The 14,809-nt window shown below is 38.7% G+C and overlaps 1 protein-coding gene across 1 annotated transcript; it reads right to left on the bottom strand.

Moving 5' to 3' along the window:
* Positions 1 to 9,816: 9,816 nt before the first annotated feature.
* Positions 9,817 to 12,351, bottom strand: LOC112202062. Its single transcript, XM_024342963.1, has 5 exons — positions 12,042 to 12,351; positions 11,674 to 11,991; positions 11,079 to 11,181; positions 10,483 to 10,997; positions 9,817 to 10,379 (listed from the first exon to the last, which is right to left on the bottom strand). Exons 1-5 carry the CDS (start codon positions 12,349 to 12,351, stop codon positions 9,817 to 9,819), a joined length of 1,809 nt encoding a protein of 602 aa, XP_024198731.1.
* Positions 12,352 to 14,809: the final 2,458 nt, after the last annotated feature.

Genomic DNA, 14,809 nt, shown 5'->3' with positions numbered 1-14,809 from the left:
GTTCTCCAAGTTCTCGGATGTTGACATTTCAACGTCGCTCAGAAGGCGTCGTTCTTCAAGTTTGGGCTTTGCTCGGACGTTGACGCTTCAACGTCGCTCAGACGCATCGTTCTGTTGGAATTTTTTTTTTTTGGGGGTAAATTTAGCATAAGGCTTATACATGTCTAAGGAAAGAGGAAAGAAGAAAGGAAAAAAAAGGTTTTATCGAGGAGTTATGCATGTGTATTGCGGGTCAATAATATAATTATTAGGGGGCAGTAAAATTATTATTGACAATAATAAGATTATTACGGGGCAATAATAAGATTAGTTATTTGGATAAACCTACAAAAACTTTCAAAATTATAAATATTTTCATTTTTCACTAATTATTGATCCCTAATACTCTTGTTATTGGGGAGCAATAATATGTTTATTGGGGAGCAATAATATGATTCTTGGGGGGTAATAATATGATTACTGGGTATTATTGGGGGGTAATAAAATCAGACGCCGGAATCCGGTCACCAAACCGGGAGTCGGATTCGGGAGTCCGTTCACCTCTCGCCAGATTCCTGTCACTGGGCGCCGGATTCCGGTCACCGGTCGCCGGATTCCCATCACACTAGTCAGCAGCAGGCCACTGGTCACCGGAGTCCGGCAAGGTGGAGGATGACTTCTCCCTCTAAGTGAGAAAGAAGGAGAGGGCAAAAAAGTCCCAAAAATAAATAAAAAAGAATAAAAAAGAATTAATTGGGTATTAGGGAAATAATCTCTTAGAGTGTTTTGGGTAAACGGGTTAAAAAACTGTTAGTGGAGCAAGTGGGTAATTTTTAAGCTGAAATTGGGTAAATGATCATTTCCCTTATTTTTTATCATAGCCATACTTCCCCACCTTGTTCACATCCAATGGCCGAATTTGCCGAATTCAATTTTCTCCACCTTGTTCATTTTGAAAGGTATACTTTTCCCTACAACCAATAAAAATGCTAAACAACATTAGTAGGCATATAAGAATTTTGTATGTTCCAAATAACTAAAATTGGAAATTGGTAGATTTGACATTCTCCATGCATTTAACTCGTATTAATAGGTACCATATAAAAAAAATCAACTTGATCGGCCTTCGTTTTCATTTTGGTCAAAGGAGTCAACTCACTATGTGCTTATGCTCCCCTAAGGGAAGTTGAATCATAGGGACCTAAATGCCCCAAATTTTTTATATAGGTTTATACGCCTCGTCCTCATGAGAGTGTGAGTGCTGACAGATCTAGAAAAGAAGTTGCTAGGGAGCGGTTACGGGTGTTTTAATTTGACGGGTATTTAGAGTTTAGGGTTGATCAAGTGGATCGAGACCTAAACGATGACGAAAACATGTAAATTTTTTATCATAGCCATATTTCCCCACCTTGATCAATCCAACGGTCGAATTTGCCGAATTCTATTTCCTTCATCTTGTTCATTTTGGAAGGTATATTTTTTCCCACAACCAATAAACATACCAAACAACCTGAGGACCAGTTAATCTGGCATTACGACTCTAAAGGTGTCTACAATGTTAAAAGTGGATATTATATATGGAGACAGGAGTTTGTGAAGGACAACCATGCCTCTACATCTTGTTCGAAGGTCGGAGGATTATTGGGGGCTTACTGGTCGACCGTCTGGAGGGCTAATGTGTAAGCAAAGGTTAAAGTGTTTATCTGGAAGTTATTGAGTGGGATTGTACCCACACGCACTGCTTTGATGGATCGACGAGTTCAAATTCCCAATCCCAGGTGTGTTTTTTGTTCTGCTACATATGAAACTACCTTGCATGTTTTTAGGGATTGTGTGCATGTTGATTGGTTCTGGTATGTGGGACCTCTTAAGTTGAATACCAAGGACTACCATGCATTTAACGTGAAGGATTGGGTAATGAATATTATGGATGAGTTGGGTGGTGAACAGATTTATACTTTCTTCATGGCATTGTATGCCTTATGGAACGAGAGAAATAAAGTGGTGTAGAATGGGGCTGTTTTCAAACCTTCATTTGCGGCTCAATGGTCAGTGCAGTATTTGAATGAATTTCAGAAGTATCACTGCAAGCCTAGTGTGAAGCAGAAGAGGCGGGTGACGAATTGGGAGTGCCTACCAAGTAGGAGACTCAAAATTAATATTGATGGAGCCTTTCGAAGGGAAGATGGTTCCGGTGGTATTGGGGTAGTAGTGAGAAATGATCAAGGTGTGGGGGTCGCAGCTTTAGCTAGGCATGTTGTGCATGTTCTCTCAGCATTAAATATGGAGATTGAAGCATGTGGAGCAGGTCTCTTACTTGGTATCCACCAAGGTTGGACAGAAGTAGACATTGGAAGCGATTCTATCCTTTTGGTTGCTACCCTGAAACGAGGTGAGGAAGATATGTCGGTGGTGGGACGTGTGTTGGATGATTGTAGAGCATATATGTCTGCTTTTCAGTCAGTCAACATTTGTCACATCTATAGAGAAGCAAATGGTGTAGCTGATAGATTAGCGCACCTTGCTAGTGTTGGCTTGATTGATGATGTTTGGTTTAGGGAGACTCCTGCTATTATTCAGGACGTTCTCTACGAGGATTATTGTAACGTACGTATCTAATGTAGCTGGAGGTTCAGGTTTTATGTCCCCCTCGATGCAAAATTTTACTAGTAATATAATAAATGGAACCGGGCGTGGGGCTGAGCCTCCCAGTTAGGCTGGGTTCCAAACCCCTTTAAAAAAATAATAATAATAAATAAACATACTAAACAACATATAAACATTGTATGTGCTCCAAAAATTATTGAAAATCGATAAATTTGACATAAGTAAATACATAGATAATGTCAAATCTATCGATTACTTATTGAAATTAAAATACTTACATTTTTAATTAAAAAGAGTTTTCTTTTATCTAAAAGTTTGTCTCCAGTACTATTAAAATAGGGTTTTTGTCTATTTACCCCATTTTTAGAGATTTTTTTCTCACTTACCCCATTAAGTTTTTTTTAATTCCCTCTTACCCAAAACACTCTAAGGAGGTCTTCTCTAATACCCCATTAAGTTTTTTTTTTTTAATTTTTTTTAATACCATTTTACCCTCACCCCTTTGTTACTTAGAGAGAGGGAGAGAGAGAGAATGGAAGAGAGAGAAATCATAGGAGACTTCGCCGGAGCCCCGTCACCGGCCGCCGAAGTCCGTCACCGGTCGCTGGATTCCTGTCACCGGCTGCCAGAATCCGGTCACCAGCTACCGCCCACCTGAATTTGCTAAAAATTTCACCAGCTGCCGTTTTGTAAATCGTCCGGTCCAAATCGGACAACGTCGAACAGTGTAGAGCCATGGGTTTTTTGCGTCGCCTCCGAGATTGAATAAGTCGTCGTCCGGGAAGAATAGTTCTCCATGTCGCCGTGAAACTTTCTCCTATGAAGATGGCCGGTTATCTGTACGGGATTATGGAGAGAGAGAGAGAGAGAGAGAGAGAGAGAGAGAGAGAGAGAGAGAGAGAGAGAGAGAGAGAGAGAGAATATCGTGCTGTGCTGGAGAGAGAGAGAGAGATGAGAGAATGGCATAAAATGAAGTTGTTTAATTAGACTGAGGGTATATTTGTCATTGTACTCTGAATTGGGTTAGTGAGAATAAAAATCTGTTGCTGGGGTAAATGGGAAAAATTTGGCTCATTTTGGTGCTTTTGGGCAAGGACCCTTAAAATTAAGGGCTAAATACTGTTTAGTACCTTGTGGTTTAGGTCCAACATCAATTCAGTCCCTCGACTTTCAATTTCATCAAAAACACCCCCACACTATCATTTCTCGTCCAATAGGTCCATCCGTTATCCGTTATGATTTCGTCAATTTCAGCCGTTTAGCTGCTGACGTGGCGATCCAACTCTGCACAGGTGGGGCCCACATGGAGGCAAATTTCCCAAACTGACCTTGGCTCTATCACAGCTCCAAGTCCTATTTTTCCCACCAAAGAAGACCTAAATACTTGTAAGCTTGTATCCTCCAGCTCAAAATAATGTATTTGCAGAATGGCTTATCAAAGTAATAACATTTGACCTGTAAATGTTCAAAGTAACAACATGTACTTCAAAGGAACCAATCTACATTTTTAACTAACATGTTATTGACTTGAAGCACCAATTCTACATTTGATCTTATAACAACATCGAACTTTCTTAAAATCCACCAAAATAAGCAGCCCAAATGTTTAAAACATCTCAAATGTTTGCATTTCAAATAGCTCTAATCATCCTCCCAAAAAATTAGAGCTAGCAACCTAGGTAGCATACACCAAGTTTGCACAAAAAATATTAGGCCCTGCTTATCATTCCCCAAACTTCCTCCTACTTTCCCCCTTGCTTGGAATTTGCCTAATCCTTTGAGATGATCTGGAAGGTGTTGGAGTTTGACCTTTTGATGCTTTACTTGATGTCGGAGGCCTCATGGTTGCTGAGGTAGATGTGGCAGCAGCAGCAGCAGCTTTGGTAGAGTTAGGCCCAGTTTGGGATTGATTTTGGACCTGCTTTAGGGGGTGTTTCTGCTTTTGGGGTTATGGTATGGTGTTTGGTAAATTCACTAGAAACTGCTTTTGGTCCAAATAGCTTCTCACGGAAGCTAAAAGTGAGAAGCAGCCAAGGCCCAGCTTTTGGATTATGCTTCTGTGGAAAACACAGAGTGAATAGTGTATGTTTAATGAAATTTACCAAATGACCTGTTATGTCCTCTTCCTTTTCTAACAATTACATTGAGCCAATAGAGTTGCTTTTAGCGTCTCCATTCTCTCTTCCCAGCTCGAGAGATCCCTCTGTGTCTCCCACATCTTCAAGGCTTCGCCATATTTTCTCTCTCACGGCCTCTCTCTCTCTCTCTCTCTGACTCAAACTCAGCAGCAAATTGAGCCAAAAGTGATGAATTGATTCAGCGAATCAAACTCCACGATAAGTCCTCTCCTTCTCCATCTCTCCCTAAATTTATAGTATATTGCTGAAGCTGCTTCGATTCACTGCGCTTCTTATTCTTTCTCTCCTCTAAAGTTCTTACTTTTCTCTATATGGGTCCCCTATAGAACAAGTAGTAGCAAATAGAAACAAGAGCTGCGGCCTGACCTATTTCTAGATTTGGTCAATTTGTGGTATTTTGGGTACTAAATTTCCGCAGGCAGAGACGGGGTAAGTAAGAATCACTCTTTCAATTCAATTTCAGTCACTCCAGATTTTCGTAGTTTGATTTCATTTCTTTGATTATGATGCTACCTGGGAATTTTTTTTTTTTTTTTTTGCTACTGGTTGGTTTATATGTATATATTTCAACCTTTGTATATTAGTGTCAAACTTAAAGCCCTGCACAATAACGTGCGTTCTGTGTGACAATGGTTGGGTTGATGACTTGATTCCACAACAAATATGGTTGAACATCATAGAGTTCATATTGCAAGATTAGTTTGTTTTGGTTGGTTGTTTGAGTTCGTGTTTCTTTTTCTGTTTGTTCCAGCTATCTCTATTATGGGATGGAGCCAATTGAAATTGGGTTTGTTCCTAGAATCCCATATGGAGACAATCTGTGGGTTCTCTTAAAGCATCAGCTGTGAGTCGTTCTCTACTCATTGAAATACACCAAATTTGTGGGAATTTGAATGTTCAAGTGAATTGTTTTATTTATTATCTTCATTATCTTACCCTAATTCTACATCACTTTCCATGTGCCTGTTTGCTAAGAAAGTTCGGTAATTTAGAGATCTAGGTTGAATTCATACAAATTATGAATTTGAGTTCAATATATATAAACCTAATTTTGTTTTTTTTTTCTTTCACACTCCAACAAATCGACTGTGCATGGTTATATATAATCTAATACCTGGAATTCCTTTTGCCCAGTAATAAATATAGGGTAGTGAAATTTGCACACCCCATATTACAATTTGCACACCCTTTACATTTGTTTAATATTTTTTGCTTGCATTTCTACCTTTTCATTATACTATCCCACATTTTCCCCTATTCTCAGCTTTCAAGACACACACTCTCCTTTTCACCTACCGATCATCACTCTCCAAAATTAAACTGCCCAGATTCAGATTGATTACCCAATGAACACTATGAAAGTACGATTGCCACCCAATATTGATGCCCAATTTTAAAACACAAATCTTCTAAATTGATACCAAAATTCTACCACAAATCTTTCAAAATTCTCCATTATCCAAACCACCATTCACAAAGGAACAGATCAACTTCCTCTCTGCACCAGAGGGAAACCAAGTTCCTGCAGGAGCTCATTTTCTGTTTTATTCTCGATCAACTGCCTCTCTGCTTGCTTCACCTAATCTTTTCTGGATCGTAATTGCTTCGTTCCTGAGAAACAAGAGTACTGATTTGAGAACAAGGAATCAAATTCGGGCATCAAGTAGTGCATAGTCGAACACATCCAACACCTTGAACAATCTCTCAGGCGATCGGCTTCCGATTACGACGGCGTCGGTGAAGTTGAGTATCTGAATCGTCAATCCTCGGCAGACCTCCATGAACGAGAGGTCAGCGGCAGAGGAGAGGCCGTAGAAGACTCGGTCAACGAATCTACGCTCAATCGGGAATAGAATCCTAAGTGAGACGTTGGCTGCTTTGATCCATTGTTTGATTTCATCCTCAAGATCCTGCCACGGGATCTTCAACGCCTTGTTGATGCTCAGCTTCTGTAAACCTAGCCTCGACAAGCTCTCCTCCAAGAACCCTCCTCCAAGAACTCTTGCCAGTAGCTGCTGTACACGTGAGAGAGAGAGAGAGAGAGAGAGAGAGAGAGAGAGAGAGAGAGAGAGAGAGAGAGAGAGAGAGAGAGAGAGAGAGAGAGAGAGAGACTGAAGAAAAATGTAGTAATATATAAGGGTAATATTGGAAAGACATATATAGAGAACATATAAAAATATTAAAATTGATAGTGGGTGTGCAGATTGTAATATGGGGTGTGCAATTTCACCCCCCCTAAATATATAGCTTGTCTTTCACTTCGAATATATATGTATTCCCTTTTAATTCGAAGAAGAAAAAATGTGTCGTGTCAGACAACATGCATGAATTATTGTCATATATATGCTGAGTGGCTAGCTAGCTAGAGATCAGACTCACACTCTGTTTGAAGTGGGGGAGCAGATTGATGATGATTAGAGAAAGATAGGTAGATAGACTGGAGAAAGATGCATTTATAATAATTTTGAGGAGTCTGGTATGGATGAAAGGAAGGAATGTGAGGAAGTGATGGGCACACATTTGGTTGGGTTTTGGTTCTGCTTGCATCAATCCCACAGACACTCAAAACTCAAGAACTTCAAGCAGGTATATACTGGCATGTAGCTATTTTGATAGTATAATTGTAACAGGCTTATGATATTGTAAATAATTAGTACTAGAAAGTCCATAAAACTTTCTTGATATCAGTTGAAGTTTTGATAGTCATGTTACTTTACAGATTTCTACAGGAATTTTCTCTGCTCATTACAGTTTTTAGTTGGAATGACAGCACATATAACAATCTTGCACCCTATGATTTTCTATCTATATATTTTCCTTAAAATCAACTTATCTAATTGTAAGATAATAATAAAATCTGTTACTCATACCTTGATTATCCTCTCAGCACAAGTAGAGATCAGCATACAGGCAAATTCGTATAAGCAAAAAGGAATAGGGAACTGAGACCTGGGCTGGGCTCCCAATCAAATATTGGATGCATGAGTACTTGCCCAATCCTCTGCAAAAAGGAATTAATCTCCTAGTGACGAGGGCCGAAAAAAAGAAGTAAATGAAGCAGGCTTTGTGTCTACAAGAAAATTACCCTTCTTTGATCTGTCATGGCCACCCCACAGCTTGTCAAATGTAGGTCTGATTGGTGCCTCAGATGCATCGCTCCAACAGTCCAACCTAGGTACACCCAAATAATCAAAAAATTAAAGCAATCTGTGATCCTTAACTCAGTCTCACTGTCACAATCTTACAGACTCAAGTAAATTAGAATTTGGATTCTAATATTTGCAATTTTTTTAATTTTCTTTATGTATTTGGAAACCAGATGATGAACAAGAAACCCAGTAATTATGCAACTTATGAGAATCGAATCTTGCATCTATCTGTGCTGTGTATGCGCTGAAGAGATTCCGGATTTGGCCTGCCGGTTCGCTAACCCACCGGATTTAGTGAGGGCTAATTTTGGGTCGATATGGATGTTTTGAAGAAGTACTTCAGCAAGTCAGAGGCTCCAAAGCATTAGTTTTGAAGAGGGCAGAATATGGTGGAGAAGGGAGTCATTTATAAGGCAGCATTGCCAAATTTTGTGTACAAGTTCATTATCATATGAATTTCACCACATTTTTCCTCATAACAAGTTTTCTTTAGCTTCCAAGTCTCTACTTGCATTCTGTATACCACAGATTTCTCCTTTTCACTTATTTGGCTGTGAATTGCTTGTTCCTTGCTTTGTTCAGTATCTGATAGTAAGGAGGAGAAACTTCTGATTGCTTCCTTGCTTGCTTAATTGCTGGAAGGGCAGTGACATTGTTAGCCCCTTCGCCAATGGCAGCTAAGGCCTTGGCAATCAGGGAGGTAATTTACCTAGCAAGCTCCTTTTCTAATGTAGACATGGTTCAGGGAGGATAATAAACATGAAGGAGATGGTTCGGGAAGACAAGAAATGAAGGTGTTAAGAAATATAATTGCACAAAGTCTAATGAATGCATCTACTTAATTAGCATTTAGTTGCAAATTTCAAGTGATTTTAATATATTTTGTGTAATGGTTCCCGTTGAACTATGGTCAGGAAATTAATCCAAATATTCTTGACTTATTTTGTGTAATATTAAAAAAATAATATGCATATCGAAGGGTTTAAAGTAAATCTTTTATTCGGTCCAAGCAAAGGTACAAGGATAATACATGAGAAATTTTTTTATTTGGTATGGTTACATAATCAAAAAACAAAATTATGTATTTTAGTAGCATATCTTAGGATGTATGACCATTTCGGTAATTATACGCACCTAAAGCACTTTTGCCTTCAACTTACCAAACACCTAGAAATTGCTTTTCGTTCTCATAGCACTTTTAAAAACAGTTTACCAAACACCTCAGCTGCTTCCTCTCACAGCAAGTTTAGAAGTGCTTCCTCTCACAACAAGTTCAGAAGTGTTTCCTCTCACAGCACAGCAATCCCAAACTAAGCCTAGCAGGGGTGGCAGCAGCAGCTTTTCTAGATGCCTTCAATGTAGCCATCTTCTTCTACACTCACAAAAAAAATCAGAAATAAGAATATAATTGTCAACACATACTTACCAAAAGCAAAGCATCACTAGCCCAATCACAGACCTATTCATCAACAAATACATACAAAGTTTACAAGCTAAAATCCATGTTTCATACCCTTTGATATTCTATCACTTTTAGATGGTTTTTCCTCAAGTCATTCGTACTCAATGGTGGCTTTCTTCTAGGTTTAGGCTGCAAAAAAATATGGGATCAACCTTAAAACTGAAACATAAACAAGCTGCTTCATAAACAAAATAATTTGAAAAAGTACACTAAACATATGCAAAAAAAAAAAAAATCAGAAATTACCTGGGCCTTTTGTGATGAACTTCATTCTCCATTGTTCAGCTTCCTTTTCTTGTTCACATTTGCAGCTTGTTTATCTTTTGGTGGAAGATGTCAGTGACATGTCTTCACGTTGTGGCCAACTCTTTGACAATTGCTACACTTCAACGACCACCGAACTCTTCCAAGCTTTGTTCCCTTTCAGCCAACTTCTCCGATAAATCTCTAATCCTCTTTGTTCGTCGGGCTGTCTAGAATACTATGGAGGCAGAATTGGTGGTTCTTCACTCCTAGTCCACATCTCCATTCCATTCACCGACTTGATCAAATTGTTGTAAATGTTAATGTACGTCTTTTTTAAGTAGCAAACTGCAACTAAGTCTTCTGGATCTACCATGTTGTTGTATATTGCTGAGACATCGTGCTTACATGGAACACCACTTAAGTCCCACATTCGGCATGTGCAGGTCCTTGCAGTAAGGTTGACCATATTCTTTGTTCCTTCAAAAGTCTCCACCTCCACTTGGTCACCACCATTCCCAGTAGAAATGCAATCTGAAGCAGCCTTCCTTTTGTTCTTTTCTAGTACTTCTCTAGGCTTGGGGCACAGATTTCCCACCACTGCTTGCATCTTATCATTTCTGATTTGGTTTCTCTTCATTAGCTTTACTCTCATTTCCTCAAACATACTTACTGGTGGTTTTACTCTAGCATAAAAAATGAACGAGTTGAAGCTTTCACATAAGTTGTTAATCATAATGTCACACTTCGACCAAGTGTCGAAGTGTGTTCTACACCAATGCCGTGGAGTCCTATCCTTATCTACAAAACAAGTAGTAGTAGCCATTAGTCTTGATATGGGTCAACTTAAAAAAAACAAACAAAACAAAAAAAAATCAGCAACTTTGTAAACTCGAAAACTTACGTGTCATCCACTTGTACGCTTCATTATCCAAAGCCTTCATTTCCTCCATTGCCTTTCCAAAGTAAGGAAGTGTAGTTGACTTTGCACATCTCCACATTTGATCCTTTAGTAACTTTCCCGGAAACAGCTTCGTAAAATTTGTCCACATATAGCGCACACAAAATTTAATCTTGGCCAACGGAACCACTTCTTCAAAGGCAGGGATTAAACCCTTTTGCTTGTCGCTGATGAAAGTCCAACCTACTCCATCCTCAAGGATACTCAGGTCTTTGCACAGAAGCTCTAGGAACCAAATCCACCAGTCTTTGCTTTCAATCTCCACCATTGTGTAGGCAATCACCCATGAAGTGTTGTTGGCATCAATGCTAACAGCTGTCAAGAGCTGACCCCCATATGCAGACCTCAAATGGCAACCGTCTAGCCTAATGACAGACCTACATCTAGCTTTAAATCCATTTTCAGGAGCTCCAAGACAGATATACATCCTCTTAAAGATTGGAAAGCTCTCTCCCTTGCTGAAATCACATTTTATGTCAACGGTTGTAGAAGGGTCCACCTTTTTCAGCTCATTCCCATAATCTCAGAGTCTGGCATACTGCTCCATGATAGTTCCCTCCAACACCAAAAGGGCTGCTTTCTTTACTTGATAAGCCATCTGCTTGGAGACCCTTACTCTAACTTCTGAAGACATAGTTTGAGCTAAGGATTATGTTACCCAAAAAAAAACCAAAACAAGGATCAGCAACCATTGAAGCAAGCAAAACAAGCAAAAAAAATATTCTTGTTCAAACAATACACAAAAAAAAACTGTACTCCAAAACTGAAGCATTAGCTGGTTAATTACACTAAAAGAAGAAAAATACAAACAAGAAGGCTTAATCACTCTAAAACTGTACAGTAGCTGGTTAATTACTCTAAAACCTGTAAGCATATAATGAACTAACAGATCTCAAACAAGCAACCATTGAAACAAGCTTTTCACAGAAGAACTTAGGAATGTACAAAATCATATAACACCTGCAACTTGCTGCAACCAACCAAACTTTGCAACAAAAAAAAAGGAAACAAGACAAAATTCTGAATTCTGCACTATAATTTCCTACTTGCATCAACCAAACTTGTCAAAAAAATTAGAAAAACTACACAACAAACAGTAACCAAACAAAAACATGAAGAGATTAGAATGGATACCTGTCTTCCAGCCACTGTTCAGCTTGATCCTTTCCATGAAACGCTTAGTTAAATACTTAGCACTGAGCATGCTGTTATCAAAAACTCTCGTGCACTTGTGTTCCGGCTCATAAGTCTTGATCATAAGCGATTCATCATGTTGCATCCTAGATGCATAGAGCTCGAATGGACAGTCTTGGGACTTGCATATAGCCCTCAACCTTTTCCGGTCATTTATGATAAAATATACCTCCCAACTATCTCTAATAGCCCTCTCCCTTATGGCCTTTCTCAAAATGGAGCGCTGCCAAATATTGTCCCTTTCTTGAAGACCGGGTCCTTCATATATGTTTTTGGATTAAACTCAGGGAATGGTACTTCCTTTTCACCATCAGAATTCAAAGCAGGCCGCAATTTCTCTTCATTGGACTCGGCTGATCCAAACATATCTTTATGATTTTCAAACTCTTTTCCACTTTCCATCTCCACATTCTTAACAGCTTCTTTACTTGATCCAACCCATTCACCATTGTCATTAACCTCAAACCCTATATCAGCTTCCTCTAACCAATAGTCGTCATCAACACCATACTGATCATATTCATCATCTTCAGCAGCAGGTATGTATTCATCATCCTCATCACTCTCACTGCTATCCACTTCATCTTCTTGTTTAGGGTTTAACCCAAATGATTGCATATAATATAGAATATCTATATCTTAAAGCATCTCTTCATCTATACCACTTACACCATCAACACTCTTTGCTACAAGACCTATCTCGAGGTACATCTTTCCTTTACCCTTATCTTTTGGATTTGTTTCAGCCACCTTGCTGCCTTGAGTTGGGATGGAGACTTCTGGTTCTCTGATGACTATACCTTGTTGCCTTGGTTTTCTTGTCTCACAAATAGACTGCTTTGGTTCCTCAATAATCTCCTCAATCACACATGTAGCCTTCTTTCTTTGCTCATTAGGGAGCTCTTCAATCACAACTCCAGTAGATCCGGATTGACTAAACATATCAAAACCAGCTGGATATATATAGATTTCATCTTCACTCTAGCTCTCATCACCTTCATGAATATGATCTAAGTACACAACAACCAATCTCACTTCGGGTACACAACATAGCATAGTGCACACATCCGCTATTTTTGTCAAAGCATCATCTTTTGTTCCTATACTCCACCAATAATCAATCCTAGTACCTACATAATCTGCAACCCTTGGACCATGTTATCTAACTCGGTCAACGACATCCTATCCTTGTCAACATAATCATAGAAGGATATCTTCCCACCAACGTACTTGTTTCCAAGTATGTTACCCCTATGATATATCTTCATAGTGAAGTTATCGGGGTCATCTGCATGGAACAAAAAAACGCAATAGCTTGTCAGTCATTACCCAACAATAAGACACTTATAAAAACACTACTAAGTCGGCAAACAAGACAAACAATGACCACATCCAACAACAACTATATCCAAACCATAACTACAACAATATTAAAACCCTCATTCATTATCCCCAACAACTTTCACATGCACCACCTTACTTTAATCTCTTACTTTAAAGGTCAATCCTTCACAAACAGACAACAATTCGTACTTTAATATGTATTAGTGGTATACAATTGCAGGCTATTGTTCACAATTATTGTGATTCAATAAGTATGACACAAAAAGTAGAAGCTAAATCCATCATATGCGACAAAAACAGGAGTCAGAATAGAAAAGGCATGTTTCTGGAAAGGGTAACAACATTGTTTTATATTGTACTTTGTTGTGTCGGGATTAAAGCATGTTTTCTGCAACCTATAAGTTAGAAGATTTCAAAACTTCTAAAACCCGTATCAGATTGAAACCCTAACCTCAAACCCTTTTTTCCCATATCAGTAAAGCATGTCGAGATTAAACTTCTAAAACCCATATCAGAAACAGAAATTGTAAACCCAGGTTTCAAATTTCAAAGAACTCAAACCCCTTTTTCCCATTTCTGAAAGTTTCAAACCCTTTATCAGATTCCAAACTCTAAAACCTTAAACCTTATTACCAAGTTAGAAGATTTCAAACAAAACCCGTAAACCATTTCCCCCCAATTTCGAACATTGAAACCCTAAATTTCAAAACTTAAACTAGAAATTATTTAATCCCTGATCACCGTAATGCAAAACAGTAAACCCACTCTCACTGTAATGAAGGATGTCATCTCCATCCTCCGTTTTTCTGGGTATCCAAACATCAAGCACACCATCGGCTGTGTCAAAACCTTCTCCAGCTATCAATTGACCGTCTCCTTCTAGATTTTAGGGCGTCGCTTTCAATATATAGCCTTCTCCTTCTTTAACAACCATCTATTCCTTGGGTGTTTTCCAAATTTTGGGTTTCTCCAAAGGGATGCGATTTGGGGCTGTGGTAAGGGTTTTAGATTGCGTAATGAGGGAGGCGGGAGGCATAATGGGATTTGGGGATGTCGTGTATGGGTTAGAGAGAGGGTCAATTTGGGAAATTCGCCTCCATGTGGGCCCCACCTATGCAAAGTTGGATCGGCACGTCAGCAGCTAAACGGCTGAAATTGACGAAATCATAACTGATTGACCTATTGGACAAGAAATAATAGTGTGAGGGTGTTTTTGATGAAATTGAAAGTCGATGAACTGAATTTATGTTGGACCCATATCGCAGGGTACTAAACAATAATTAGTCCACATTAAAATTAAAATGTTTACTTATTGTTTCTTAAACATTTTTGGTGTAATGTAATAAATCTGTTTATTATAATTTTTTACACGGTTATTTCAAAGTAAATTAAAAAAATAAAAAAGTTAAACAAATTAAATTGCCATTTATCAAAAACACCAAATCCATTCCAAAAAAAAAAAAAAACCACCAAATAAATTTGTACCAAAATAAAATAAAATCCAGCCCACGTGGCTCTAACCTTTGCAGCCAACTCAAGTAGTGCTATGTGGCTTCACCATTATTTCTAACCAATCTTAATTGAATTATTGTCGTTCAATTGGAATATAACCAGGTAGTTTCTGGTTTTTCCGTTCCCTAGTCTCTACGCAAATGAGAGACTTTCGAACCCCACAAATCCCACCCACCAAAGCTCGGACCTTTCACCTCAATTCGACCTCAAATCTCTACAA

The sequence above is a fragment of the Rosa chinensis genome, chromosome 5, assembly GCF_002994745.2.
Source record: "Rosa chinensis cultivar Old Blush chromosome 5, RchiOBHm-V2, whole genome shotgun sequence".
Taxonomy (NCBI): Eukaryota; Viridiplantae; Streptophyta; class Magnoliopsida; order Rosales; family Rosaceae; genus Rosa; species Rosa chinensis.
Note: the sequence above shows the minus strand (reverse complement) of the source record. Positions and strands in the feature narration are given on the sequence as shown.

Coding starts and splice junctions, on each gene's coding strand:
- LOC112202062 (XM_024342963.1), bottom strand. CDS start 12,351: ATGCAATCATTTGGGTTAAACCCTAAACAAGAAGATGAAGTGGATAGC. Junction 11,992..12,041: donor GCCTGCTTTGAATTCTGATG/GTGAAAAGGAAG, acceptor ACATATATGAAG/GACCCGGTCTTCAAGAAAGG. Junction 11,182..11,673: donor GAACAGTGGCTGGAAGACAG/GTATCCATTCTA, acceptor CATAATCCTTAG/CTCAAACTATGTCTTCAGAA.